This window comes from Oxyura jamaicensis, chromosome 3 (assembly GCF_011077185.1).
Source record: "Oxyura jamaicensis isolate SHBP4307 breed ruddy duck chromosome 3, BPBGC_Ojam_1.0, whole genome shotgun sequence".
Classification (NCBI taxonomy): domain Eukaryota; kingdom Metazoa; phylum Chordata; class Aves; order Anseriformes; family Anatidae; genus Oxyura; species Oxyura jamaicensis.
Genome location: NC_048895.1, coordinates 116187512 through 116213653, shown reverse-complemented (window position 1 = coordinate 116213653; position 26142 = coordinate 116187512). Strand labels below are relative to the sequence as shown.

Genomic DNA, 26142 nt, shown 5'->3' with positions numbered 1-26142 from the left:
ACTGTGTGCAGTTCTGGGCACCACAGTATAAAAAGGACATGAAACTGTTGGAGAGTGTCCAGAGGAGGGCTACGAAGATGGTGATAGGCCTGGAGGGGAAGACGTACGAAGAACGGCTGAGGTCACTGGGCCTGCTCAGCCTGGAGAAGAGGAGGCTGAGAGGAGACCTCATCACAGTCTACAACTTCCTCGTAAGGGGGTGTCGAGAGACAGGAGACCTTTTCTCCATTAACACCAGTGACAGGACCCGCGGGAACGGGGTTAAGCTGAGGCAGGGGAAATTTAGGCTTGACATCAGGAGGGGGTTCTTCACAGAGAGGGTGGTTGCACACTGGAACAGGCTCCCCAGGGAAGTTGTCACTGCACCGAGCCTGTCTGAATTTAAGAAGAGATTGGACTGTGCACTTAGTCACATGGTCTGAACTTTTGGGTAGACCTGTGCGGTGTCAAGAGTTGGGCTTGATGATCCTTAAGGGTCCCTTCCAACTCAGGATATTCTATGATTCTATGATTCTATGAAGCTATGATTTAAATATCCTCACTTGGTTTAGCAATTAAAAAGATTCCCTGCAAGCATCAGTGGCAAGAGGCTCCCGTAAGAACAGGCTGCAACGGCTTAGAACTCAGCTAATTCAGCGAGGTCTCCTTTCGAGGAAGGACAAAGATCTCCTACTCTTCTTCTACCTTCATTACTCATTTTACATACTGCATTTAAAAGGACCAAATTTTTAAAATAAGTTTTAAAAGGCCTTCAAATGCCATGGTTTAAAACATCATTAATTTGGGAATTGCTTCAGTGTATGATTTTTGCTTCTATTTGAGGTCACATAAACAGATCATTCTCAAGCCTGAATATAAACTCGTTATATTTCATTACATTACCGATTAAAAGCGTGCTCAAAACCTTCAGTTATAATCTCGATCATAATCATCTGCAAAACAGCAGAGAGATTTCAGTTATGGCCATTTTATTATTATTTTAAATAAACTTCTATTTACAGATGGGGAAGACAGCAAGAGAAAAACCACTGTTATGTTGTAATCAGTTTCCAGTTGGCCTGGAGGTGCCAGGACAGACTAAGTTATCAAATCAGTTTCTTTTTGATAAAAATTAATTTCATTTTTCTGCAAGGATGGATTTCATTAACGCACTTTCCCAAAGAATCAAGCTCTTCCTAAGCATTAGCCCCGACAATAAACAAGGATTAATGACTCCTGTGCAGCTCAGCAACCCTTTTTTTTTATATATAATTCGTTAGAGCCAATAAAATCTTCAGAACAAAATCTGCTGAAATTCACAAGTCTAAGGCACAGACCTGAACAGACCCCGTGGATTCCTAGGTGCTGACCTACCTAACTCGCGGTGTCTAAGTGAACATATTCAAGTTACAGCTTCTCCTTTCTGACACGTTGCTTCACAGCCTCTTTATACTTCTGGAGGCACAGACTTCACCTTTGCAGGCTCGATGCTCTGATTAATGCATTAATGGATCTAAACCCCTCTGCCTGGGCACCGTGAGCAGCAGCTGCTGCGGGCGGGCTGCTTTCTTAGGGTGAGGATGTGCTGCAAACACCGCCATATATTAAGGAGAGTAAAATCCCATGCAAATTTTCTCAGGAACAGGAAGATGTCTGGCATATTGGCGAGGCTCAAGGATGCAAGCAGCAGTTAATGTTCAACATGCAAAGTATTTCAGGATCCACGATTAAATTGGGCTCTTACATTTTGTTATTAATATCTCCCTCCCGCATTCATTCAGGACTAAGGTATCTGACCACCTATAACAGAAATATTCCTATTATTAGAAAAAACAACTCCGCTGTAACATGGAGGATGGCAAACTCTGCTAAAGGTTGAAATCCTAGAATTGCCCTAGAAGACAGGCATACTGTCTCCTCCTCAGATGACAACTAATGGAAGGAAAAATAAAAAAAAATCTGTGATCATTTAGGACAAGAGGATCGCAGGAATTACCCCAGAGATGCACTGGGGAGGGCAAACCCACCTGTGTAAGCCCAGCAGGGCGGGATGGCTTTGCTGTGAGCTGCCTGCACGAAAGCAAACCTTGGCTGCTTGTCACCCACGTCCAACCCTGACAGCACCACCTGCAAAGCTGTCGTTACAAAGGCAAGCATGTCAAGGAAGCTCATGAGCTTAATTTAAGGTATCTGTACAAATTATTTCCCAGCTAGTGACTTTTAGAATAATCTACATGCTATTTCCATTGGGCCTACAGATGATGATATTGGAACGGGGCAGGTAGCTGAATTTAGGAACTGATCAAGGGAAGAAATAGAAAACTTGGTTTTCCCCTCTGGAAATTAAAGTTACTTCCACATTTACTGTGGAAGCAAAAAAAAAACAACACTTTTTTATGTACTCCCCCCATATGAAATCTCAGCCGCTGAACATCAGCACTATCTCACATGATATCCAGAACACAAAGGCTTGCCCAGCCTCTATTCAAAACCCAGCAGGTCTCACGATGCTTCCTCGGCCAAGTCTGCAGACCAGGGAGATGCTGGATCTCTGCCACCGAAGGAACTGCTCATATGATACGTGATTAAAAACACCAAAGGATCAACGAACATCCCATCTCCATCACTCACAGAGACAAGAAGCAAACATCACTGAGGCAAAAACACTCAGCTTGAGCTGGAATTTCTTTGGGTCCCATTCCAGACTGAGGTATCAACTCCTTTTTTATTTTTAAAAAAGGGAATTCAATGTCTACATTTCATGATCATGACTCACTTTTTAGTTTCTGGATGGATGCAATTAATTATAACTTACCGAGAGGTTAGGACTTCCACCTTTGTAATGACCTCTTCCAAATTAACTTACAATTAACTGCATCGCTACAGCCTTGAGAATGAACCTCTCGCTTTCCACATAATTACAGGTACGATCAGACGGGGACAGCTGGTATTTACATAGAGTACTGTCAGCTCGGTCACTGCATCTCTGCATGGTAGGTGTTTTCTGAAGTCCACGGCTCTGAATAAGCTCGCTCCTCAACAGTCCACAAATAATTTCTGGTTTTATTCACGCGCAGAGCTCCACGAACTGCCCTTGGAGGTGTTCACAAGCCATCTGGATGTGCTCCAGCTCCAGGAGACCTTGCTTGAGCTGGTCGGTTGGTCCAGATGACCTCCAGAGGTACCTGCCAACCCCAACCAGCTGCAACCAGTAATCCCTGTCCTTTGGGAGGAAACCGGTGCCAGGGCCCTACCTGGGAGGGAACGGCCCCAGAAACATCAACGGGGACTGAGCACAGAGAAGGAAAACACAGGTGAGAGAATATTTGATTACAAACCACGCAACATCCTCAGCTCAAGGACCACCTTCTCATGGGATGCATGCCCTGGTACAGCCTCTCCTATTACTGAGCCGTTTCCCCTCGTGTTGCCTTCAGAGGCGTGCATCCTACGTAGGCACAAGACTCCTCATCGCCAGCAGAGCCCAGGGCAGGGAGGACGCTGCTCTGCCAGCTCCCAGACCCGTGGCGAAGCGCAGCGGCAGTGATTCAGCAGGCAGAAACGTGCTCACCCTGCGCCGCTCGTAGCCCTGCATTACACCATGAACCCGTCACGGCTCTGCCACCCTGGTGTAATTCTTGTAAGTTCTTGCCGTGGCTACAATTGGATTCAATTTTTAGAAGCAGCAAAGGAAGGTATTTTAGTGGTGGCAGGAAGAGATAACTCTATGTGCAAACTCTGCAGGCAGCAGTTGCACGCTGGAGCAAAGCAAGGATGTAAAGTTTTAGCACAAAGTTACTGCGTGACTTATTTGTGGGCAGTGCAGGTACTACGTTAGCTAGCTTGTAGGCGGTAGAGACGCTTCTAAGTCTCATCGAAGTGGTTTCAGTGGATTAGCAAAGCAACCAGCTAATTGCTTCCTCCCAGAAGCATCCCTATTTCTTTCTTCTGCCACCAAGTTTGCATACGCTTTTTTTTTTTCCTCCACACCTCTCAAGTGCTTTATTTTTCTGCTCAGCACACTGTAAATCTTCCTTCCCGTGGTACCACAGCTGCAAGCTCTGCGAAGTCACCACCTCCAGCTGCATTTTCACAAAGAAACCAGAGCTTTACGGGCTACGAGACGAAGCCTTGCTGGAGACGTGCCAGTCAAAGAGCTCAGAAGAGCAGAGAGACTTCACGCCAGGAAAAGACCGGGCAGGAGAATAAAACAACCGATATTTCCCTTTTTAATCAGCGTTATTCACATTAGGTGATTTTTTTTTCACAAGTACCTTTGTTTCCAAGTGTAAATGAAATTCAGATCATGAGCATGTATAAATAACACTTAAAAATGGAGAGCTGAAAGGGCTCATCACCGAAGGGCGATTGAGATAAAAGCCGGGTGGATATCCTATTTCTTCATTTCGTTAATCTGATCAGCACTGCAGAGCTGCTTCTGCTGAAGAACAGAACAAAATGCTGGCAAAAGTCTGTGAGCCCTGAGGAGAAAGGAAGAAAACTGGATTGTGCTTTGCAAAAGGCTGGAAGTGGCCTAGCCTAAGAACCTCAGACAATACACATTGACTTGTAGGGTTTCTTTTCAGCGCTACCACAATATAGAGACCCCAAGTTCGGGTCCAACTGAGCTATGTGACCTAATTAGTTACATATCAGCACAAGAAGCTTCCTACATTTAAACAGAAAAAGACAATACACGCCACAAAAATACCCAAGCAAGACAAAAAATACAAACCCCAAACCAAAAACCACCCTCCTGAAGTAATAAAAAGCCACCTTCCCCAAACAATAAAACCTTTCTCACATTAGAAAGAACCAAGGAAATGAAAAAATGCTAGGTTTTAGGGGCTGCAAATGGAAAAAGAAGGTAAGTGAAGAGCAGAGCTGAGACCAAACCCAAGTCCCCCAGTGCAGCCCCTGCCCTTACAAGAAGTCCGTCCTTCCTCTCCCCAGGCACACTGAAAGTTCAGCCCTCTTCCTTCACATTCATTTAGCTAAAAAACATCTCTGCTTAACCTGATAGCTTCTGTCCCGAAGGAAAGCTCATCGGACAACTGTGCTTTGCTTTTCTGTAGGATGGTTTGTTGCTTATTCACGCTGTCCTAAAGTTAAATGCACTCAGTGAAATGAGGGTATTTTATATCACAGGTTCCCACAGCACTGAATGCTGAACTCACACCGTAACAGTCCGTGGGAAGCCCGACTTGATATTATCCAACTTTATCCTGCCCTAGACCAAAAGAACAGATAAAGACAAGTTATCTTCATGTAAATTAGAACCAGGGAAGAATAGTTTAGTATCCCTATTTAAAAGAAAGATAAATAGGAAATGGCAACAACAACAAAGACTTAGAGTGCCTTTTAGGACGAGGCCACGAGCTGCCCTACAGCTCCCTTCCAGGAGGACAGACATTCCACCCCACAGGGATGGGTGCTGCCCATGCAAGAGCAGCAGATGCTGCATTCCTGCAGCCCTAGCTCATGGAAAACAAAAACAAAAATACCGACAAGATGTTGATTCACTGAACCAGAGACAGGAGGAGGTGAGAAAGCAGCCTCTATCTCTTTGCCATCTGAAATTAAAATAGGTAGAAGAATATTGACTTGAAAAGCAAATCTTGAGGTGCTGCAGCAATTGCAGGTTTCCCTTCTCTTACTGTAAAAGCTTGAAAATGAAGAAATGATTTCCTCTGAATTCAGCAGTGTTACTTCCAACTGTACAGGGCTGTAACAGAGTGACAGAACCAGGCTAACCCCTTTAAATGTAATTCAGCATCAGCTCTATGCATCATCTTTTGAACTTCCACCTCTAAAATTACCACCACCACCACCAAATAATAATAATTTATAATAATATGCTATTATTATAATAATAAAGTTACCTCAAATTGACACACACAACTCCAAAAACTTGTCAAAGTTCCTCTGGACAATGATGGTAAGAGACTAACAGGTACGAGGTTTCTCCTTTTCTTCCACTTCCCCTAACAAGACCCTGAATAGTTCAGAAAGCAAACCCTGACAGATCTTGTGTTCCATTTTCCAAAACCTGAGTTGCGAAGAGCCTATGGGGTACTGTCTACCTATGCATTCTAGCTGACCATAAAAGTCAACGCCACTAATATTGTGACATTTGCTATTTATTATATTCATGACGTATTATTTAACCAGCTTTCAGAAGAGGACCAAAGCTCAGGTTAGCATGGGATGCCAAACACTCAGCCTGAAGACTCAGACTGGCTTATCCCAAATTAACTTGAGGGATACCTCTGCACAATCCAAACTGACTGCAGCGAAGAGAGTTACGAGCTGTTCAGCGTGAACAAAGTTATTCTTGCTACTGCTGATCAATCACACCGGATGCAAAAAATATCCAAAAAAAAAGATGCAAGGAAAAAATATCTCATGATTTTATTAAACTGATAAAGAGATTTTGGAGGTTAGCCTCTGAAATCCTCAGAACAAAATTGGTAGGCAAAAAAAAAATAGTTTAAATAGTTTAATACACTTTAAAATATCTATATTTAGGTTCTGCTCTTAAAACTGGTACCTTGACCAGCACAAACACACACAGAACCCATTTTATTGTCTAACCTCATGAAGTATTATTATTTAAGAGTTGAGAATTCAGAAGGAATAATCCCACAAAGGTGCTCATAGCTGCAGCACCTATTCACAGCACTGTGGGCACACCTGGGGCTTGCTCCCCTACCTGTTCCCTCTTCCTGCAATGTATGGCCCCATCTTTTTTCATTTGTTAACAGTAAATACGATTTAAAGCCTTTAAGTCTTCTGTTAACCTATTAGATCAACACAAAAAATAAATATTTGGAACGCAGAGCTCAGCTTTCATCACCTACCCAGCATTTTGTTCCGTTCACGCTGTCAGAACAGCTCAGGACGATTTGTTAGGGTTGCTTCCTTATTTTTGTGCATTCAGACAGTTTTCACTCCACTTCTACCATTTCCAAGAATTACTGCGGTCAAACCAAATGTTATGCCCTTCCCAATAAGAGAGAAACTTGCAGCAAAGTCAAAAAAAAAACCTTATTGGGCTAAGCTGGAAAACACTGGGTCAGATCCTAATTCCATTAAAAGCAAAGTTTGAGCCAAATCGCTACCAACTCTTCCCAAAGCCAACGGATTTGTCTGTTCTAACCTGGGCATTTCATTTAACAAGTCAAAAAGACAATTCACTCATCACAGTCTCCTTGAAGCTTCGATGGCCCGATATCTGAAGCTTCAGACACAGCCCGGCTTTCAAAACAAAACTGTAGGCAGTTCTCTCAAAATTGTTATGAATATTGAAATAAAAGCTCCTTTCCACTGAAATATTTAACACGATCGTTCTTGTAGTTTTGATATGCCACACAAGGGGCTCTCCTCTTTGTTTTTTTTGCACTCTGGGAACTGACCCTGACTGCTGCTTCGCAACGGGAAGGGATTGCAAATTGCTTTCTATTTGCAGCACAAGTCCACTCCTTAGATAACTCACAAGCAGAAGCCTTTGCCAAGTCCAACGAAGTCTGGTGAAGGACAGGCTGCTTAGCAACTATCAGCATCCACCTCTAAACACTGTCTGCAGGCAGCTCAGCCCTGTTACGGGCACTCCGCAGCTTGCTGCTGTAAAATCGTTCAGTTTGGTGAAGAACCGAGGTTGCGGGCACCTTCCAGCTGTATTAGGTTTTAAGGAAAAGGACCAGAAGTTAGGAATTCAGCACAAACAGGTGGTTACACTTCACGTCGCGTGGCACGTGAGCCAAATTAATTCCTCCTCTGTTATCGAAAGCCTTTCCCTTATGTGCAGGAGGCTGGGACCAATTCTGCCAGATCAGCAGCAATTGAAAAAAGCTTCTCTTATATTCAGCTACGAAATATGAGGTGGCCAAGGATGATGGCTAGCGATGGTGTGGTTGCCTTTCAAGAGGATACAGCTCGTGTTAAAAGTAGCTTTCACTTACAATATAGGCACAGAGTTGATAAACAACAGATAATCCTAATTTACTATGGCCATAAAAAAAGATAGAAATAGGTGTGAACCAACTGAAGGGCGGGGGACTGTCTAAAAATCTGTCAGACTCACTGTTTCATTTCCTTAAGGAATATAAAATGGGATAAAGTTATTTTCTAAGCACACAGACACACGCAAGCTGGAGGTACAGGTCAAAGTTTTGTTAACATTTGAGTTCACCCCAAAGATCCGTGGATGGTTTCTGCCTCCCATTCTCACTTCTAAAAGCACATGCATTGTGCCAAGTACACTTCCTCGCATGGCCTGAAGTGCAGCAACCTCCTTTTCTCCTGGCAGGGCTCCTACCTCTCAGTTCTGCCCAAGAGAAGTATTTCACACGGCAAGCACTCACCTCCTCGTGCAGCATAACACCACCTCACTCCAACAACCGAGGGCTCAAGAGGTGCACAGTGACAGCACCTTGCATGCTCGCTGCTTACCCCAGCTCTCCTCCAGGCATCCTCCCAATCCTCCATCCGTCCCAGATCCTCTCTGATTTAAGATCCTCCCAGGACAAGCTGCCCTTCAGACTTCCAAGAAAGATGACGATTTCTAGGTACTGCAGCAACTCATCAGACATTTTTACACAGGTAATTTATTTTACATCAGAAGACGTTTTGCAGTGAAATGCAGATGACTGGCAGCTGAATATAGTCCAGCTTTAATTTGTATATAAAGGAATGTGCTCTGTAATCTAGTCTTATCCGACTTCCTAAACAATAAACTCTGTTAATAGACTGAAAAAGTAACGGTTTTACCAGGACTCTCTTCAACCACTTAAATAACTTCGTCCATTTTCGAAGGTGAGACTTCAGTGTACTTTTCCCTCCTGTTCTAACTTATTTCGGCTGTTCAGTAAACTGATCAATAAATTGGCTAATCAATAAAAAAAGCAATAAATAAATGCAGCAATACTAACGTCAGGGGGCTCATCGTAAATAATGATTTTACAGGCCAGTGTCGTGCTTGAAGTGAAAGTTGCACACACAGATGCAACGGAGCAGCACGAGCAGAGTCAGCAATACAGGAAAATCTCCCAGCGCTGTTTTTGCAAACTTGAATTTCCTCCGAGCTGCTCTGCGCCCACAAAGCACCAGTCTGGATGCAGACAGAGGCAGGCTTCCCTTTCTTCTGCATGTCAGCTGGCAGCCTTGGGAATATGCACACTCTCTCTCCCTCCCCCACAACTTCCTGGAACGTTTCTGCATTACGAAACCTCTGCAAGACAAAGCTGAATTAAGATCCAACCCCAACATTTCGTTCTCATTTTGAGCTTTAGATATCAGTAGGAACCCTTAATAGGAACAAGGCGAGCGAGTCCCCCTTAGCACCAGGAGGTAACGGGGCCAATTCTGTGCCTAACGCTGCCTCTGCACACTCACATCCCAATCTGATTCGTTCCCATCCCAAGCAGTTTAGCACAGCAAGCATTAATACGATGCCAGGAGCGATGCAGAGAGGCAGAGCAGCACGCAGCGCAGTCAGCTTCCCCCCCCATCTTCAAACACAATAATATTTCTTCATTTGAATTGCTTTGCTGTCAAACAGCAGCCGCAGCACATCACACAAATGCTCAATATTCAGTTTCTGGTTGTGTCCAACAGCTGATACTTCCACGCAGTGTGTGCGAACAGCTGGGGACGCACGCATAAAACACCGCCTAGGACGAGGCAGCTCTTCAAGTGCCTCTTACCTACCAGCAGGCAGGGTTACGGTGTGCTTTCAAGAAAACGTGTGTATTTTTCCTTAAATATTTACCAGTAATTGCCTCTGTTTTGGGGGGCAAGGAGTTCTGCAGATTGACTCCGTATATAGCACTGCGCTCATACTTTTACTCCGTTTACTGACCATGCACTTTCTTTCCTAAGACAGAACAACTGAAGCATGCGTCCCCATGCACTGCCACTACCATACCGTATTTTTACAAGTCGGTATTTCCATTACCCCTGTGGTCAGCTTTGCCAGTCCATGTTTACACACACGTACAAGAATGCATAGATAATCCCATCAGCCTTTCCCCTCCGGGCACCTTGAATGTCTGCATGCTGTTCCACAAGATGTGGGGAGAAATAATTAATTGCACAAAAACAGCAAATTAGCTACAACCTAGACAAAAAGGATCACAACGCTTTTTGCTAACCCATCTTTTAATTGAAGCTTTTGATTCCTATTCCACACATGGAGGTTGTGGAGTCTCCTTCTCTGGAGATATTCAAGGCCCGTCTGGACGCCTCCCTGGGCAGCCTGCTCTGGGGAACCTGCTTTGGCAGGGGGGTTGGACCCGATGATCTCCTGAGGTCCCTTTCAACCCCTACAGTTCTGTGATTCTGTGATATATCAAATATTTAAGTGAATTCTACGAGTGATAATATGCTTCTTCACAAAATGTATTTATAATGGGTTAATTCAAGTTTTTCCAGTGGTTAACACACAGAATCCCAAACCAGCGCTCTTCCCACTTCTAGATTTTTGGAAATGCAATCTATTTATGTGTAAGTTTTGCCACTTCACCTTTCAGGCACTTCCCATGTGATCAGCTACTCTAAGAGGAGTATTTTCCACAGCTATCAAGCGAGCACAAGATCTGCAATACTCCGCACAGCGAGAGCTGATAACTCCTAACTTATTTTCAGCTTTCAGTAAGCTTCGAATCGTGCAAGGCAGCTCAGGCAGCTGAAAGCTGGCTTCACTTGCGCTCTGTGTGGACCAAAAGCTGTGTACCTGCTCAGGCAGAGCCACGCAGGAGCTTATCCTGCCTCTCAGCACGCACGCCCTGGCAAGGCGATCCCGAGGCTCCAGGCTGACGGCGAGCAGGGGCAGCTTGCGTGGGCTTGCACAGACGCCGTCTTCTGCCTCTTAGTAGCTGAGCAAAGAATAGGTGAGAGCAGAACCTGATAAGATCCCGTTGAGCTCTAAATAGACTTTCTGAGCTTGGCAAAAGCTCTGCGTGCTGTACTTATTATTTCACAGAGCATCTAGGCGTTTTGTGAACTTTCCAGTTAGATTAGAATACAAAAGTTGGCTCACCATACATATTTCAACTCCCAGGACCACAGCAGTTTTAGAGACCCCCTAGTTACTGTTCTCCAGTTCCATTTTTTCCAACATCAAGATCATTGTCTTCATCCTAACCTTCACTTCTTCACAAGTTTTAAAGGGTTCCTCAGCTTGTATGAGGAAAAAAACCCTTTCATCCAAAGATGACCTATGGAAAGATTTGATCATTCATCTGACATCTGTAGTTTATTGCTTACTTACTGTATAAGTAAGTTGTTCTTTTTTCTAAATTCTGTTGGTATTGGTTTTATTCTCTTAACAATCTTCAAACTCACTTACAGGAGAACTTCAGAGCTTTCCCTTTGCTGAAGTATTATTGAATTATAACTGGACTATTGTTGAATATTAGTGGCCACCACAAGGTAAGCATGAAAGGTGATCTTGTTTTAATTGCAAGGAAAGTAATCCAAAATCATTTTCCACCACAAGACTTCTTTAGGGATGTCATTTGTCTCAAAAAAAAAAAATAGGTGGGGGTGGAATTGGAATGGTAAATAAAACATACCTGGGCTCTATCCAGTTTCTCAAAGCAGAAATCATCAAGCTCTGATTCTGAAAATCTACAAAGATCCTCCAGCCTGACTACAATACCAGCACACCCCTTCTCGATTCTCAGGGCTCCTTCGAAAACAATCAAATTGACTTTCTGTAGCTCAGCTTCACAAACAAAAAGGTTTAAATCCTGGAACACACACCTTGAAAGTAAAAACACATTTGTGTTTAAATTTATAAAGATACTCAATTATTGAAATATCTATTACAATGTACTAATTAAAAGGTATTTACTATAGTTGAAAAAGGGAAAGCCAGCCTGGTTTAACGTAGCTGACCACTTCAGTTAGCTGCACTTGTTCCTTCGGGAAGTTTTTTTCCATGTGCCAGCCTTTGGAATCGCTCTGTTCTGTAGAAGTGAAGCATCTACAGTAAGAATTAAAGCATCTATAAACCAGAAATAAAGACTAAAGTACACAGAAGTTCAATTTCCTTTCATTTTTAAGCATATTTTTTTTTTGTGTTGGGAAAGGTAAAGTCACAACACAAGCAAATTGATAGTAAATATATATATATAAATTGAAGAACCTAAAGTAATCAGAGTCTATTTGGATGTTTTCAAAAGAATTCTTATAAATATTCCAATAGTTGCTGTCACACTCATCTCTTCATTTCAATCAGAACGAGTTCAGAGCCTCTTTCAAGCCCTAGCCACCACGTAACCGTGTTCTGAGCAACCTTTGCAGCCACAGTAAATCCTGTGCTGATAACTTTAGCCCTGACATTTGCAACGGAGAACTACACGAGGCGGACAGGTCACGCTGACGATGCTGCTCGGTTCTACCCAGTCCTTGGAGGTTCACATCCTCGGAAGGGGAGATTTTGATTTAAAAAGGTCATCATCTAGGGAAACTTGCGACAAAACTCCAGGCTCTGTGGCAAATCATTGTATAAAAGCAACTGAAGAAAAGGTTGTCCATTTCCACACTGTGCAATTTTAACACAAGAAACTACAACTCAAACAACCAAAGCCCAATATCCCAAGGTTGGCAGCAGAGCCTACCCAGCCCAAAGGTCATCCAATTTTAAAATTGATCTTCTGCACAAGATCAGATCACTGAAACCAGCGTAGCACTACCAGCGATCGCTCAGCACCACAACTGGCTGCATTTCTGTTTCAGGAAAGGTCATTTCTTGGTTAAGGAAAACTAACAGGAGGATGCTAGATTTTTGAAGTTGTACAAAAACAAGCTTCCTTTTTTGAGAGCAAGTGTTTTACATGCATTTCCTAATCCTCAAGTCCCTAGAGAAACGTGCAAGTATTACATTCAGTTTGTAGACACAGAAGAAAGTGAGGCTGATAGCTGCCACCTGGATTTTCAAATCATTCCTCCATTTTTAATGGAAAATTTGAAGCAGCCAGAATCTTTTTCTGAAGACCTGAAAATGTTTCAACAGCAATTACATCAACACAATTCGCTGCCCCCAAAAGGCAGGTCTCACACACCTCAAGCTGGGTATCCATCAAAACACGAAATGCATAGGAAGTGGATTTTCTGACCTTTTTTTTCCTCCCAGGGTCCTACAGGAAAGCAGATGGAGGTGGGCATATCACTCAGGATCTCCAAAACCTCCTTCTTGTCTTTAACCAAGAGATGATGGAGATCATTGTGTCAGGTATTTGCCATGTTAACAGCTCTGCCCGCAATTTACCTATATACCTATGCCACAAATATACCTACCTGTGACCTGGGCTAATTCACTTATTTAACTGGTTATTTGCACCTACCCACGTCCCGGACTTGGTTTCTACCAGAGAGGGTGGAAGTGGGAAAACACTCACGTTTCCCAAAGTCACAGGTTGTTTTTCCAAGTGTTGGCTGAGTCATACACGAGCAGGGTTGGAACAGCAGATTTCTGCTCCTCAAATTCTTTTCCTGGTTCCTAAATTGACCTTAGCACTGTAATGAGCAATGTAGACAAGGTTTTCAAATGTACCCTACTTTGCAAGCATCTGAAGAGTTTCTTTACTGTATTATTTTTCTTTTCTCTACGAAGTAAGAGCATATGATTTGTCAGAACTCCCTCAGCTCACTTTGAGCACTGGACAAGCCTAAAATCAAACCGATCTTACAGCACGAGGCAAAGCTGTGGAGTGTGGATTTGGAAACAAATCAAGCCCAAACTTAGAAAACCATAATTCAAACCAATTCTTCCTTGAGCTGATATTCCAGATTCCTCTGATGGAGCTGCTGAAGCCAAGGCGATTTTAGTGGCAGCCCCTCTCGAGGGGATTACTTTCTGGAGAGGATCCTGTTCCAAATCCTCACTACTCCACTTGTGCTTCCGCGATACGTTGTCTCCCTGTTTGCAGGCAAATCTTCAGGGCAGCTAATGGGCCTCCGCTTCTCTCCCTTGTATTAATCGCCCCGTATAAATTCACTCTGCTTGCTGCTTAGATTAGCAATGGGTATTTGTGAAGATGCAAATGAGCCATTCTTCAGTCCGGCGCGCTGGTTTCTCACACAAGCCTCCCCACCTTGCCTGGGAAGTCAAGGCGATTGCCAAACGATTACTCCCTTGCCGGGGGGCACGATTTGCATCACGTTATTCTCTCACGACTGCAGTACGAACATTTTCAAACACACATTTAGTGAGGATAAACTGCGCAGCGTTCGCTTGGTTGCCACATTTCAGAGACACTCCGGATAACATCCTTAATACCGCTGACTAACCTGGCTTTTGAGAATCTCCCTTTCCTGCCATTCTGAGTGGTTTGAGAGGCTCAAGTCAGCACAGGTATTTGGCAGCTGAACAATGCACGTGTTTCTGGAGGAGGCAGATATGAATACAAACAAAACCACCCCGCCCCACACAGCCATTTTTAAGGACCTTCTTAAGGCTCCAGCCCCATTGTCTGCAGTAAGTCTTTTAGCTGGTGTCAATAGAAAATGCATCTTGCAATTGATTCAGTTGATTACGTTGGCTTTTTGGCGTGTTACCACTTGGGGCTGGTGAAGTCTAATAGAGTCCTTTACCCCCTCTGAGACATACAGTGCAGCTTTACAAGACAAAACCACGACACGTTGCATTTAAACAAAGCTCTTCTGTGTGCTTAGCTGAATTTCTCTCAGTTCACCCCCCCCTTTTTTTTTCTTCCCAGAAAAAAAAAAATCAGGATTGATTGTACATGGCCAGGAACAGTTTTTGCCTTTTCCTGGACCCCTGTTATTTTGTTTCACGCACACAAGCTTTTCATTTCCTTCCCTTGCAAACAAGCAATAAATTAACTGCTCCCAGCCTTAACCCTACCAACAATGACACGACTCTTCACAGTTTCACCATTTTAACAAATCGATGCCCGTTCCTCCACGAACTGGTCCCTACCTTAGCCACCTCTCCAAATTTCTGATGCATTTTTGACGCCCACCACCATCAAGACCCTCGAGAGCTACATCTCTCGAGCATGTTCCTATGCCCCTTTGTCCATGCTATTCCATTCAAGCCCACGATGAGAAAATAACTGTGAAGATTAATTTCATTCCAAAATGACCAACTGTGCCCTGCTCCAATGATTTTGCAGATTTAAATATCTTCAGTCCCGTAACAGCGCATGAGAAGGAATGAAACAGTTCAGACCCATTAATTGCTAACACATTGTTTAGAGCAGGAAGCAAACGCTCATTTTAAAAGGCAGTACTTGCTTTTCAAAGCATCTTCCCAGCATGGTACAGTCAGCTTTACTTTATAGATGCTGGTAACTACATCGCAGAAGGAATACGAAAGCCCTCCATCAAGGCCTACGTTTCCCAGTTGTCAGCCTCATATTTAATTTATGAAACCTGACCTTCCTCATTCAAAGCATCTTACCTGGCATCTCCTTTTGAAAGGTTGGTGCTTACGGGGTGAAGAATAACCTTGTTTGCATCCACATCCACCACACATTTTGTATGCAGATCGAGCTCTATAAAGAAATGAGAAAGTGTCAAGTGCCGCTCTTAAAGCTCCCGGATTATATCCACCATTACTTCCTCCAGACACCACATTTATTCACGCAGCCTGACAGCCACCCATCAGCTAGAGAATAGCAACAGGACTACTGCCAAATTCCTCTCGTAGAGATATTCTGCTGGGATGGATTCTGTCCAGCTCTAAAGCATGCGCTCTTTTCACGGCAAGAAGGAGCGCTTTAGGGTTTGCTGATGGACGATCAGCAGATACGAGGCGGTATGAAATGGGGAGAGAACCCATGGGACCACTTGGACAGCTCTCCTTGTTGTCATCTCAGTGCTCGGAGGGAAAGCTGCCCTGACCATCTGCGGAACGATTTCCCGGCCACTCGTGTGATACAGCAGCACCCCATGCCAGCTGTCTGGCCCTGGGCACCTGCTCGGGAAAATTCAAGTCCCATCAAAAATTATTTTGGTCTGAGTGTGTAAAAAGGGGCTTAGCCCAGCCCACAGGCTCCAAATGGAAAGGCCAACTCTTCCAAACGATGCTTAGCAATGGGATATGGCCTATGAGTAATAAGAATATTTATAATAAATCCCCATTCTTAGCGGAAGAGGCAGGGAAAACAAAATAAAAGCTTCAGATAACGCCAGCAACCATGCAGGGTATCCACCCAACGACAAAGGGAGTTAGATATAAAAAAAACAAACTGCCACTCGCAACCCAAGTCCCTGCCTACAGACACAGGGCTCTGGACACGAGCAGTGCAGTCCTCTCTTCTTACACCAACGCTGAGCCTGGAAAGCGCACCCAGGCGCTGGTGCCTACAAACAGGGGACACAAATGGGGCACCCCGAGTGCTCTCGCGTGCTGCGATGGCAAGAGGCTACACACAACAGCCTCCATAAAGGATTCAGCACCTCACCTGAATCACTGAAATACGCTCCCGTCTCATCACGTTAATTATAATCCTCATCTTCCTTCACCTCTGCTCCTTCCTTCTTTGTCACCTCTGCCTGCTCTTTTACCTCGCAGCGCCTTATAAACTCACACTGCAAATCTCTCAGGCAAAGACCACAGGTTTCATTTATTGCAGGGCACCTCACAGATGTCTTTCTACTGTTAAATAACGTAAGAGGAAGTTTCTTTCCTCGACTTTTTGCAAGAGATGTGATACATCTTTTGCTATTTGAAAGACAGTGAAGAAAGCCAAAGATTACCGGTCAGAGCAGGCAGCCACATGAAACTGGAATTCTTTCCGAACAAAACTTCTCCTCTGTTATTAAACTCCGCTTTTGTGGAAGGAAGAGACAGACAAGTTTCAGAAGCTGCTGTTTATTTTAATTTCTCTCCACGCCCTGCAAGCCAATTTACCTAACATGAATACGCAACGCATGCTTGCTTAGCTCAAATTATACTCTGTGTCCGTCCCAGATCTGACACACCACTTTATCTCGGTCTGGCTGGTTAGTGATTAACGTTCTGCGTTGCAGTGACCTGCTTTTCCTCAACCACGGACCAAGGTTTTTCTATGCTACTTCCCTGATGCAAAGCAGAAGGCTCGCTCTGGGTGTAAGCACTGTGGTCGCTGTCACATTTTTTAATCTACCTCCTGAGAATGCTGATGGCAGGTCTGGTATCCACGACTGCCCACAGAACTGGAGGTCTCGTAGATCTCTTTGTGAAATACCTTTAGGAGAGCGCACAGACAGGATACAGGAGGTCCTCAGAGTGACACCCTTGCAGAAAAATAGGGATGATTCCAAGCCAGTTCATCGTGTGAAGCGCACCTTGCCTGCTGCCATCTGAAATGTTAAAATCCCTTATCTGGGGATCGTACACGCAGGGCACAGATGTGGTGAGTCGAGCTAACAGCCAGCTATTGCCAGGCAGGGAACAGTCCTCCTGGCTACGTGTGCCTGCGGCTTACCTGCCACCACTGCCGTGCTCGCCGGACTCCTCTGCAAGTCATTAAGTTGTTTCCTTGGCAGAAAACCACCCAACGGTAAAGAAAGGGATGTGTTCAGGCACTACAGAAGGTTACATCAGCCCAGTGAAAGGTCTGAAGAGCACCAAAGGCAGTGCAAACAGGAGCGAGCAGGGGGATTCAGGAGGCAGAAGAGCAAGCCCTTCTCCTGGCTGAGCCTGAACTGCCACACCAGCTCATGGTGTCCTGGGGAAGAAATCCTAAGAAAGGGTTTTATTCAGCCTCCAAGCTGGGTTAGCTATCAGATCTCCTTCTGGACACGTATTCCAGTTACCTGGGCAAAAGTTTCAGAGGGCAGCTCTTCTCTTTGCTGAAAAAGTAGTTTAAAACTTGTACGATGTGCTATGGAAAGGCTTCCTACAAATTCTGTGTCCATCACCAAGCGTATTCTTGGATTTCTGATGTCTTTAAAGAACCCGGTAGGCTCAGAGATGAATCTTCCATTAGCCCCACTGCAAATCCTATCATCATCATTTCCACCTCATTAAGTCTTCAGTGTCATTAGAGCAGGTTAGCCTTACAGACAAATTATCTTCCTCCTCTTTTTCATACAATCACACGTACTCCGCCCTTACTTTTACCAGTTTCAGCATCTCCCCGGCAAGCAGTGCTCTCGCTGCCCCTGAACAACAAGCACAATCAGGCTGCATCAAAGCAAGGGGAGAAGCAAAGCCCCTGATGAGTTCAGCTCGCGGCGAGGAGTCGTTTGTCAGGGCTGGGGATTAATGTTCCCTTCCACGCAGACGTAGATAAGTTTTCTGTTGTTTTTCTCTTCCAGACAGCACGGCACTGAGCAGTGAATCGATGACAGAAGTGGCTCGGGCAGTCAAACTTTGGAGAGTTATCACAAATCATCGTGGCTCTGTGTTTTCATCATTAAGCCACCAAGACTTAAAAGTCTCACCTATTATTATTCCTAACCTTCGTCTACCTTCACTCATTAATTACCAAGCAAACACAATCAACTGCTCATTTGCTTCATCAAATCAAGAAACTCATCAGCGAATTGCCTTTCAAAAAATCAGAACTCTTGGCATCTCAAGAAATGCCAAGTATTGAGGGGAACGAAAGCTTCTTCCATTGTTTCAGCGTAAGGGAATTGTGATGCCCATAACGAACGGGTAACATCTCGGTCATTTCTCCACGTTTACATTTCAGAGCTGAAGAAGCTGCTCAGCGAAGCTGGGCTGAGCATAAAGCTCGTTGCCAAGCCACGTGCATCCAAGCTACTCACAGAGCTGACTTTTTCTTTTACTTGTCAAAGTGGAAGCTGGGGCTTGAAGGAGGCCCCTCTCCTTACCGTTTCTCTTGATTTCTCTACTCCTTACAAAAAGTTGCCTAATATAACAAAAATGGGGATTCAAGCGATGCAGATCTTAGGTGAAACCATACTCACGTGCAAATCCTAAATCATTATGCCTCTGATAAGCCTTATGAGCATCGCAAAAAAAATAAATCGCACCGCCCATACACTTTGGCCTTTGTCACTAGCCTAAGACATTCAGCATGCTTCAGATGGGGTAGAAAAGTCACAAAATGAGAGTGAGCAGGAAAAGCAAACCCTGGGGCAGTACCACCGCACACCACGGTGGATTCAGCAGGCTAGAGCTAGGCTGGTATGCTCCCAAAGACAGGTAGGAGTTTCCATTCCCTCCGTAAGAGCTGTCACGCCTCTGGTAACTGTAAACTCAGCACAGCAGATTTTCCACAACAGTTTTTCACGGTGTTTTTTTTCCACAGTGTTTTCCACGTGCTGATCCCAAGCGTTTTACAGCTAAAAGAAGTCGTCCCCTTAAAGGTTACCAGACAAAACGATCCTCGGCGACAGCCTCCACAGGGAGGCTGAGATGATCTTAAAAGGAAAGATGATACAGTAAGTGAGTTTGTCTGCAATTTATTAAATTAGCGGTTGGGACCGTGGCGTAACGGCTTTTAGTCCAACAACTGGAGTAGCCGAGATGTCTGTAGTGACTTATTCAGCCTTCAAAATCTTCCTCTTAACATACCTGACTTTTTGCCACATTCTATAAGATAAATTAAGGGAAAGCCAGGTCATCGAAAGCCTTCATTTCCACACAACTTTTTTTCCACCAGATTTCCATTTAAGAAACTCTTATTTCTGATGGTTGACAATTTTTTCAGCCCTTTTGATCCCAAATCCTACTGAAACAAAGACGTGAACCTGGTGCTATAAGGCAGGTCGAATAAAACCTGCACCAGATTCTTCCTGGTCCTACTACTGGGTGCAGGGCAGCTGCAGAAATGTCCCCTCGGAGACAGGACATCGGGCTCGGCACTGTCACTGGGAACCAGCACGGCTTCAGAGAAATTAACTGGGGTAAAAAAAAATAAAATATGAAAGGCTTAAAGTGCACGTACTAAGCTCGTAAGTCAAAACTGGCCCCAAATACAAAAGCTCAGAATAATCTCCTGTAAAGACCGAGACGACAGAAATTGTGTTTTGGAAATTGCCAGCAGATTTTCACAAGCTTAACATTCCCTTGAAGGTTAGAACCGGAATGTCGTGCCTTCGAGTGGCACTGAATAAGAAATTAGTCAGCTTCCTCTGCCTTCCTCAGCCCGAAAACGCAAACAGCAAGAACACTGAAAAATGTTTAAATACTCATTTAAAAATATTTTCAAGTTTATTTATCGCGCGCTAAGTGCAAGTCAACTAAAAAAAACACCCTCGAGGCTGTTGTTTGCTTTTGTTGCTGGTTTTTCAGAAAGCTGGAAGCTAGTTCAAACACAACAGGTCCTCACGTCTCCCTGCCAGTGTTTGTTGCCTTAAGAGAGATTTTTCTCTTTGCCCTTCACTGTGCAGACGCCAACACAAATAAAGGGGAAACCAACTGACTATACAACAGAGAGAAAGTAACTTATAGATAAATGACAGTGCTGCTAAGAGCTTAAATGGAAAAAAAAATAGTTAGCCTAGTAGCACCTTTAGGACATTAATTATAGGCCATGCTAATTTACACATTCAGGACAAAAATACTGCACTGATTTGGCTTGTCCCTTAAGCCTACGTGAAGTCTGAGGAGGCATCTTTCAAGCTTCTCTGCTATACATTCACTGCACAAATATTGTTCATGACATTTTCAGTTTGCAGCAATTACAGGTCATCAAATATGCATGAGTGCATCTGGCGGGGCACACGATATTATCTCCATGATGAGGTGTACGTCAGCTCACGCGTGAGCACGGCCGCAAGAAAGCTCTTGAGCACGGCCGCAAGAAAGCTCTTCGCTTGTTAACGCTACTTCATCCAAAGGGTAAAAATTGTTTGTTTGTTTATTCGACCTTCTGCTGTTTCATTTTCTGCAAGAAGAGAGCTTGCCAAACAGCTTCAGTGACGGCACTCTGTGTACCTGGACATTAACCTGGCTCGTGGTCAGTGCTGCGTGTGCTGCTCAGCTCGCAGGACCAAGTGACTTCATCGGGCTGGTGGCTTTCTGTTGTTTTCTTGGTGGCTTTCTTGTTTCAGCTTCAAAGTTAAAAGGAACAAAATGCAATAACGTTTCCTCTGCCACTAAAAGCCAGGGCAGAACTATTCGCAGGGAGCGTATCTCATCTTTTGTTGGTGTCGTGAAGATAAAAACGTGAAAGCAGAGCAGCAAGGTAATCTCACACTGCACTTACGGCTAGCTCTGAAGATGTAATTAGCACAGGAATTGCTTGCCTTCTGTGGCATCCACGTTTGAGTGTGCGGTAGTCTCGCCGGTTCTCTGGCGGCGGGGAGTAAGCTGGTAACACCTGCGGAGTCCTTAAAATACGACCGCCTGGCTGAGGAATGCAAGGTGAAACACCAACTCTGCGTGCTTTACCCGTTTGTCACCCTTCCTCCAGGTTAATCCGGCTCACACCACAAACACTGTTTCAGAGGTTATCAACAACCAACAGGAAGCACTAAAAAGTCTAGAAGCTCGTTTATCACAAGGTTTATGAGGAAGGACAGCCTGGTGTTTTGTACACTGCCATCAGAACACAGCAGGTGCCGTTTCGTTTACTCTAATACCATAATTAACCTTATAAGACTGCTTGCACAAACCCCGATTTATAGATAAAACGTTTCTGTTGTAATCTTTGCTGGGGAAAAAACCAACAAACAAACACAGAAGAACCGCCCCTGCCTCCTCCTCCCCACAAAACATTTCAATGGACTGGGAATGCAACCTCCTCCAGGGAGCAGGAGGACAGCAAACCAGCACCTAACACCGCACTCGGCTTGCAGACATGGCAGCAAATTCCTTCCTCGCAGCTTCATCATCAACCCACAACATCTGAACCCAGAAACTAGTCCGGATGAACACACTTCAACGTGATAGACACCAACGTCTATTTACAGGCAACCCAGAGATTCCCACTGGAAGCCATCGGCCCTGTGCCACGGCGCCACAAACCTGCAGGAGGAGCGGATGCCCACGCTACGCTCGGTTGATTCACAGACACAGAAACACAAGGATTTGAACCTACTTATGGGACATGTGTAGGCCAACGTCACCTGAAACCAAAATAGTCAGTAAGACAGATTTAAATAAAAAGCCTCAAGCCGTCTGTTGCTTTGCTTCGTGGTATGGCTTGAGCTCTATGCAGCATTTTCCTGAAATATAATGAATATCTGCTAAGTGAAGCACTGACAACGTTCATAAAGGGAAACCCACTGCAACTCTAAAATGCAACACCCGAAGTTGCCGAGTGGTATGAAAAACCCACCTGAACAAGTGGTGCCGGAGGAAATATTTTAGTGAACGACATACTGCAACATAACCAAGGGAAAAAAGACGACGTTAAGAGTCTTATTAGATAAAACAAGCTGAACTATTTACTTGATAACTGCATGCTAACTGAGATCTCTGCTCGCAGAGTACAAGAAAAGAAGTCACGATTACTACCTGCAAGAGATTAGAACTTCAGAAGTGTGATGCTGCAGGTAAACAGACCCAGAAGTTGTTTTATAAATCATGGCTTCCATACACAGCCTGTAGGACTGGGGTCTAACTTGAAGCAAGATGCAAAATAAAATAGCCTAAATAAAAAAATAATTCAGGTACAATTATGAATGCTTCCCCTCACTGCTAAAAATTAGTACTGTAAGCTTACTTTAGGGATTGCCACTTTGCATGAGACTGGAGCAGGACCCTCAGCAGGATCACCTTGAAATGCAAGTCCTTTAACCAACTATTTGATGTAGAAATCCCTCCAACATCCAGGCAGAACCTATTACGCTTTTATGAGCTGCATAAATTAGTAATCGTTAAACACACCACTTTTATTAACCTAATAAACCCTCGCCTTAAGAAATTCATAACTCAAACACCGAAGACAACCACCACCACCACAAGTAAACGCTGAGAATATATTTCAGAGCTTCAGCTCCTACAGTTGGAGCCATCTGACAGGTTTGCAGTTTTAAGCCCTTTGGTTCGGAGGGAAGGGAAAGAACATTACTCGTGACCCTGAAGAAAACAAATACTTGCTTCAGGTCCAGAACTTCATACAAACGTTATTAAGAACAAAGTGCAGATTAAAGAGTTTCCAGGAAAGCCGCCTCTTGCCTCATGGCTTATTAAAAAAGCAAAGCCACAGAAGTCTTACAGCTAGCTGACTCGTAAGAAAATCAGTTATACAAATTCTGAAATTTGACATCGTGGTGGTGAGAAAATAACAGGCTTCCTATCGCTGTCTGTTTCTACAACTTCTAAGAACATCAGAAATGCTGAAATATCAGTTTGAAACTGCCTGTAACATCTGGATCACAGCAAATAACCTGGTTAAAAAAATAAATACATTATTCCAGGACAGTTTGTTTGGGGGAGGAAAAAGAATTTGATTTTTTTTTTAGTCTAGGCTGGCATGGCTTTAGCTGTCACTCACAAAATAACAGGATGCTTAACGGGTGCAAAGCTGTTCTTATAGAGGAGAGGTAATGCCCCGAATGCCAAGCTATGTGCGGGATATGGGATTCAAGTCCCCTTTCTCTCTTGTGAACAGCAAGGGTGATACTTGGATATTCATCGCTCCTGGATGAGCGACCTCATAACAAGGCTCCAGCAAGTCTCCTCAGTCCATTACATTTTAAGTTTATAGAAAATAAGGTGGCTCTGATAACAATATATCCACCATTCTCCCTCAAATCCTCCAAATCTATAATCATCCAGCCCTTTCTTCCCCTTCACTCTCACCACTTCGTCCTCCAGCACCTCCACATACGTTCTCTGCAGATCTCAGTCCCTGGCTGGCAGTAGCTGGAAGACCACCACACGTGCACAAAGTCGGGGCTGAACATATGCAAAACACATGCCGGGAGGGAAAGGCACGTTAGTCACCCCTGGAGATTCACAACTTGACAGAAGCTGCGCAGCCTCATCAAGCTCGATCTGCTCTGAGCAGAGGATGGGACTGGAGACCTCCAGAGGTCCCTTCCACCCTGAATCAATTTATAATCCCATAATCCGGGGAGTGAAGAGCACAACACAGAAGATGTCTGGGTGAGAGCCAAGGAAATGACCTATGACAGGAAAGGGACATGAGCAAGAGGAAAGACCGTGACCATCCCCGAAACAGGGCACCACCTTCCAGGTCACAGAATCATTAGGGTTGGAAAAGCCCTCCAAGATCATCTGGTTCAACCATCCCCCTACCACCAGTGTCACCACTAAACCATGTCCCCAAGCACCACGTCCAACCTCTCCTTGAACACCCCCAGGGACGGTGACTCCACCACCTCCCTGGGCAACCCATGCCAGCTCCCACCAACTCATCCTCACTGTCCCTCTCCCTTCAACCACCAATTCCCCATAAGGAGGACGTGCCCTCCCTCCATTTTGAGCATCACTGCTATAAAAAAAATATTTAAAAAATGCAGATTTTGGTCAAACTATCCTCAGTTGACCTAAACCACCAGACCATAGGGATATCAACTGCATCTCTTTTACTATGCACAAGGTTCTTGACAGCTCTTGTGAATATCATTTGACATTCCCCCTGCTTTTATTTTAAAAGGTGGGGAAATGCTTTATTCAGCAACTTTAACTTCTTTTTATTATTGTTCACTAGAAGGAGTTAAAGAGTTATTCTGTTTCCGATCAAACAGGAGATAAAGGGCTTTATATTTCCTTCCCTTTTTCGCTCCAGCTATTAACCTGCCTTCCCTCGATCCCCTTTCCCCAGAAGGAGGCCTTGGCACACTTCTGTGAGAATGTGGGAAAACAAAACCTTACACGTTCCTTGGACGGCTGCCTCCTTCTTCACCTCCCCGCTCCCCGGCTGCGGTTCCCTTTCCATACTTACTTCCTCGTAATCTCGAGCAAGTTTTTCTAATTAAGACGAGTCATAAACATTTAAGCAGATGCCCGGACCGCGGCGTTATTAACAAAACCCTCAGGCAAGTTTCGTTGAGAGGGGAAAAGAAAATAAAAAAAAATAATAATAATAAAAAAAACATAACAGCAAAACCTTTCCTCCTCAGTTCACACTTCCTCTTCCACGTTTGTTTTTCCCTTGTGGTGCCTCTGTCAGCTGGTCGACTCCGTCCCGGCGAGGGGAAGAAGCGACACAGCAGAGGGCTGACACAGGGAAAATACAGAAAAGGAGGAATTTTGCCCCAAATCAGAGAGAAGGACAAGATCTCTAGAGGAGGGCAGGGCCCGGCTGTGAAACAGGTGCGGGAGGCGTGCACCCGGGACACCACAAAAAGCCCTAAAACGGGGCGGTATGAGGGAAAATAAGTTAGTTTTGAGGAGAGAGGTGGCAGAGAGGCGTGAGGGGGGGAAGGTTACCTCAGCTGCACGACCCGACTGAGGTGACAGCCGCAGCTGGACCCCATGGTGGACACAGGGACACCGGGACACAGGGACACCGGGACGTTGGGACACACGGACACCGGGACACACGGACACCCCCCCGCCCAGCGCTGAGGGGAGAAGGAAGGGCTCACCTCGTCGGTTCATGGGGCGGACGCGCACCGCCACCTTCACTTTGGAGTCCCCCATCGCGCCCCTCCGGCCGGCCTCCCCCCCCCCCTCGGTCCCCTTCAGCCCCTCCTCGGCTTCCGTCTGCGGAGGGACAACCGGTGGCGGCGCGGGGAGGAGCGCGGAGCGGGGCGAGACCGGCAGGCGGTGGGAGGGAGGCACCGTGCCTGACCAACGTCCGGCCGGACTACAGCCCCCAGCGTGCAGCGCGGCGGGCTAGACGGGAGAAGGGGGGGTGGAGCGGCGCGATGCGCGATGGGAGTTGTAGTCCCGCCCCGCCGTCGTGGCATAGGGTGGCGTTGCATGCTGGGATATGTAGTCCTCGGGGAAAGAGGTCTTCTGTGGAGGGCGAATTGTGGTTGTGGGTGCTGGCAGGGTGGGCCTCAGGGTGCCCCCAGGCGCTGCCACTCGGCTGCCAGTGAGCTGTGTCACACCTCAGTCCCCAGCAGTGCCCTGGGACCTTCTGAGGGGAACCACAGTCATTTTTTGATGATGTGCACTGACAGCTTTCCACACCACTTTTGGGGTTAAACGTGTTTCTTCTGTTCACTTTCCCCCTCATGTTCACCTGCTGCACCCTCACGGGCAGCAAAACTGCAGTTTTGGTCACTGAACCGAGACATTTCTATAAAAATAAATACATAAATAAATAAAAAATTTGTATCTTTTCGAGTGCTGGGATGAGCGTGTGT

The 26142-nt window shown here is 45.1% G+C and overlaps 1 protein-coding gene across 4 annotated transcripts in view; it reads right to left on the bottom strand.

The window, feature by feature from the left end:
• Positions 1-25569, bottom strand: part of KIF13B (kinesin family member 13B) — a 124781-nt gene extending 99212 nt beyond the window's left edge. For 2 of the 4 annotated variants that reach the window (XM_035322847.1, XM_035322846.1), the window contains exons 1-2: positions 25417-25569; positions 15410-15503 (exon numbers count right to left, since the gene is read on the bottom strand). In XM_035322847.1, coding sequence (XP_035178738.1) covers positions 15410-15503; positions 25417-25471 — 149 coding nt within the window. In that variant the 5' untranslated portion in view covers positions 25472-25569. The remainder of the gene's footprint in view (positions 1-15409; positions 15504-25416) is intronic. The other 2 variants (XM_035322845.1, XM_035322848.1) reach the window with 1 other exon arrangement.
• Between the last annotated feature and the right edge of the window lie 573 nt (positions 25570-26142).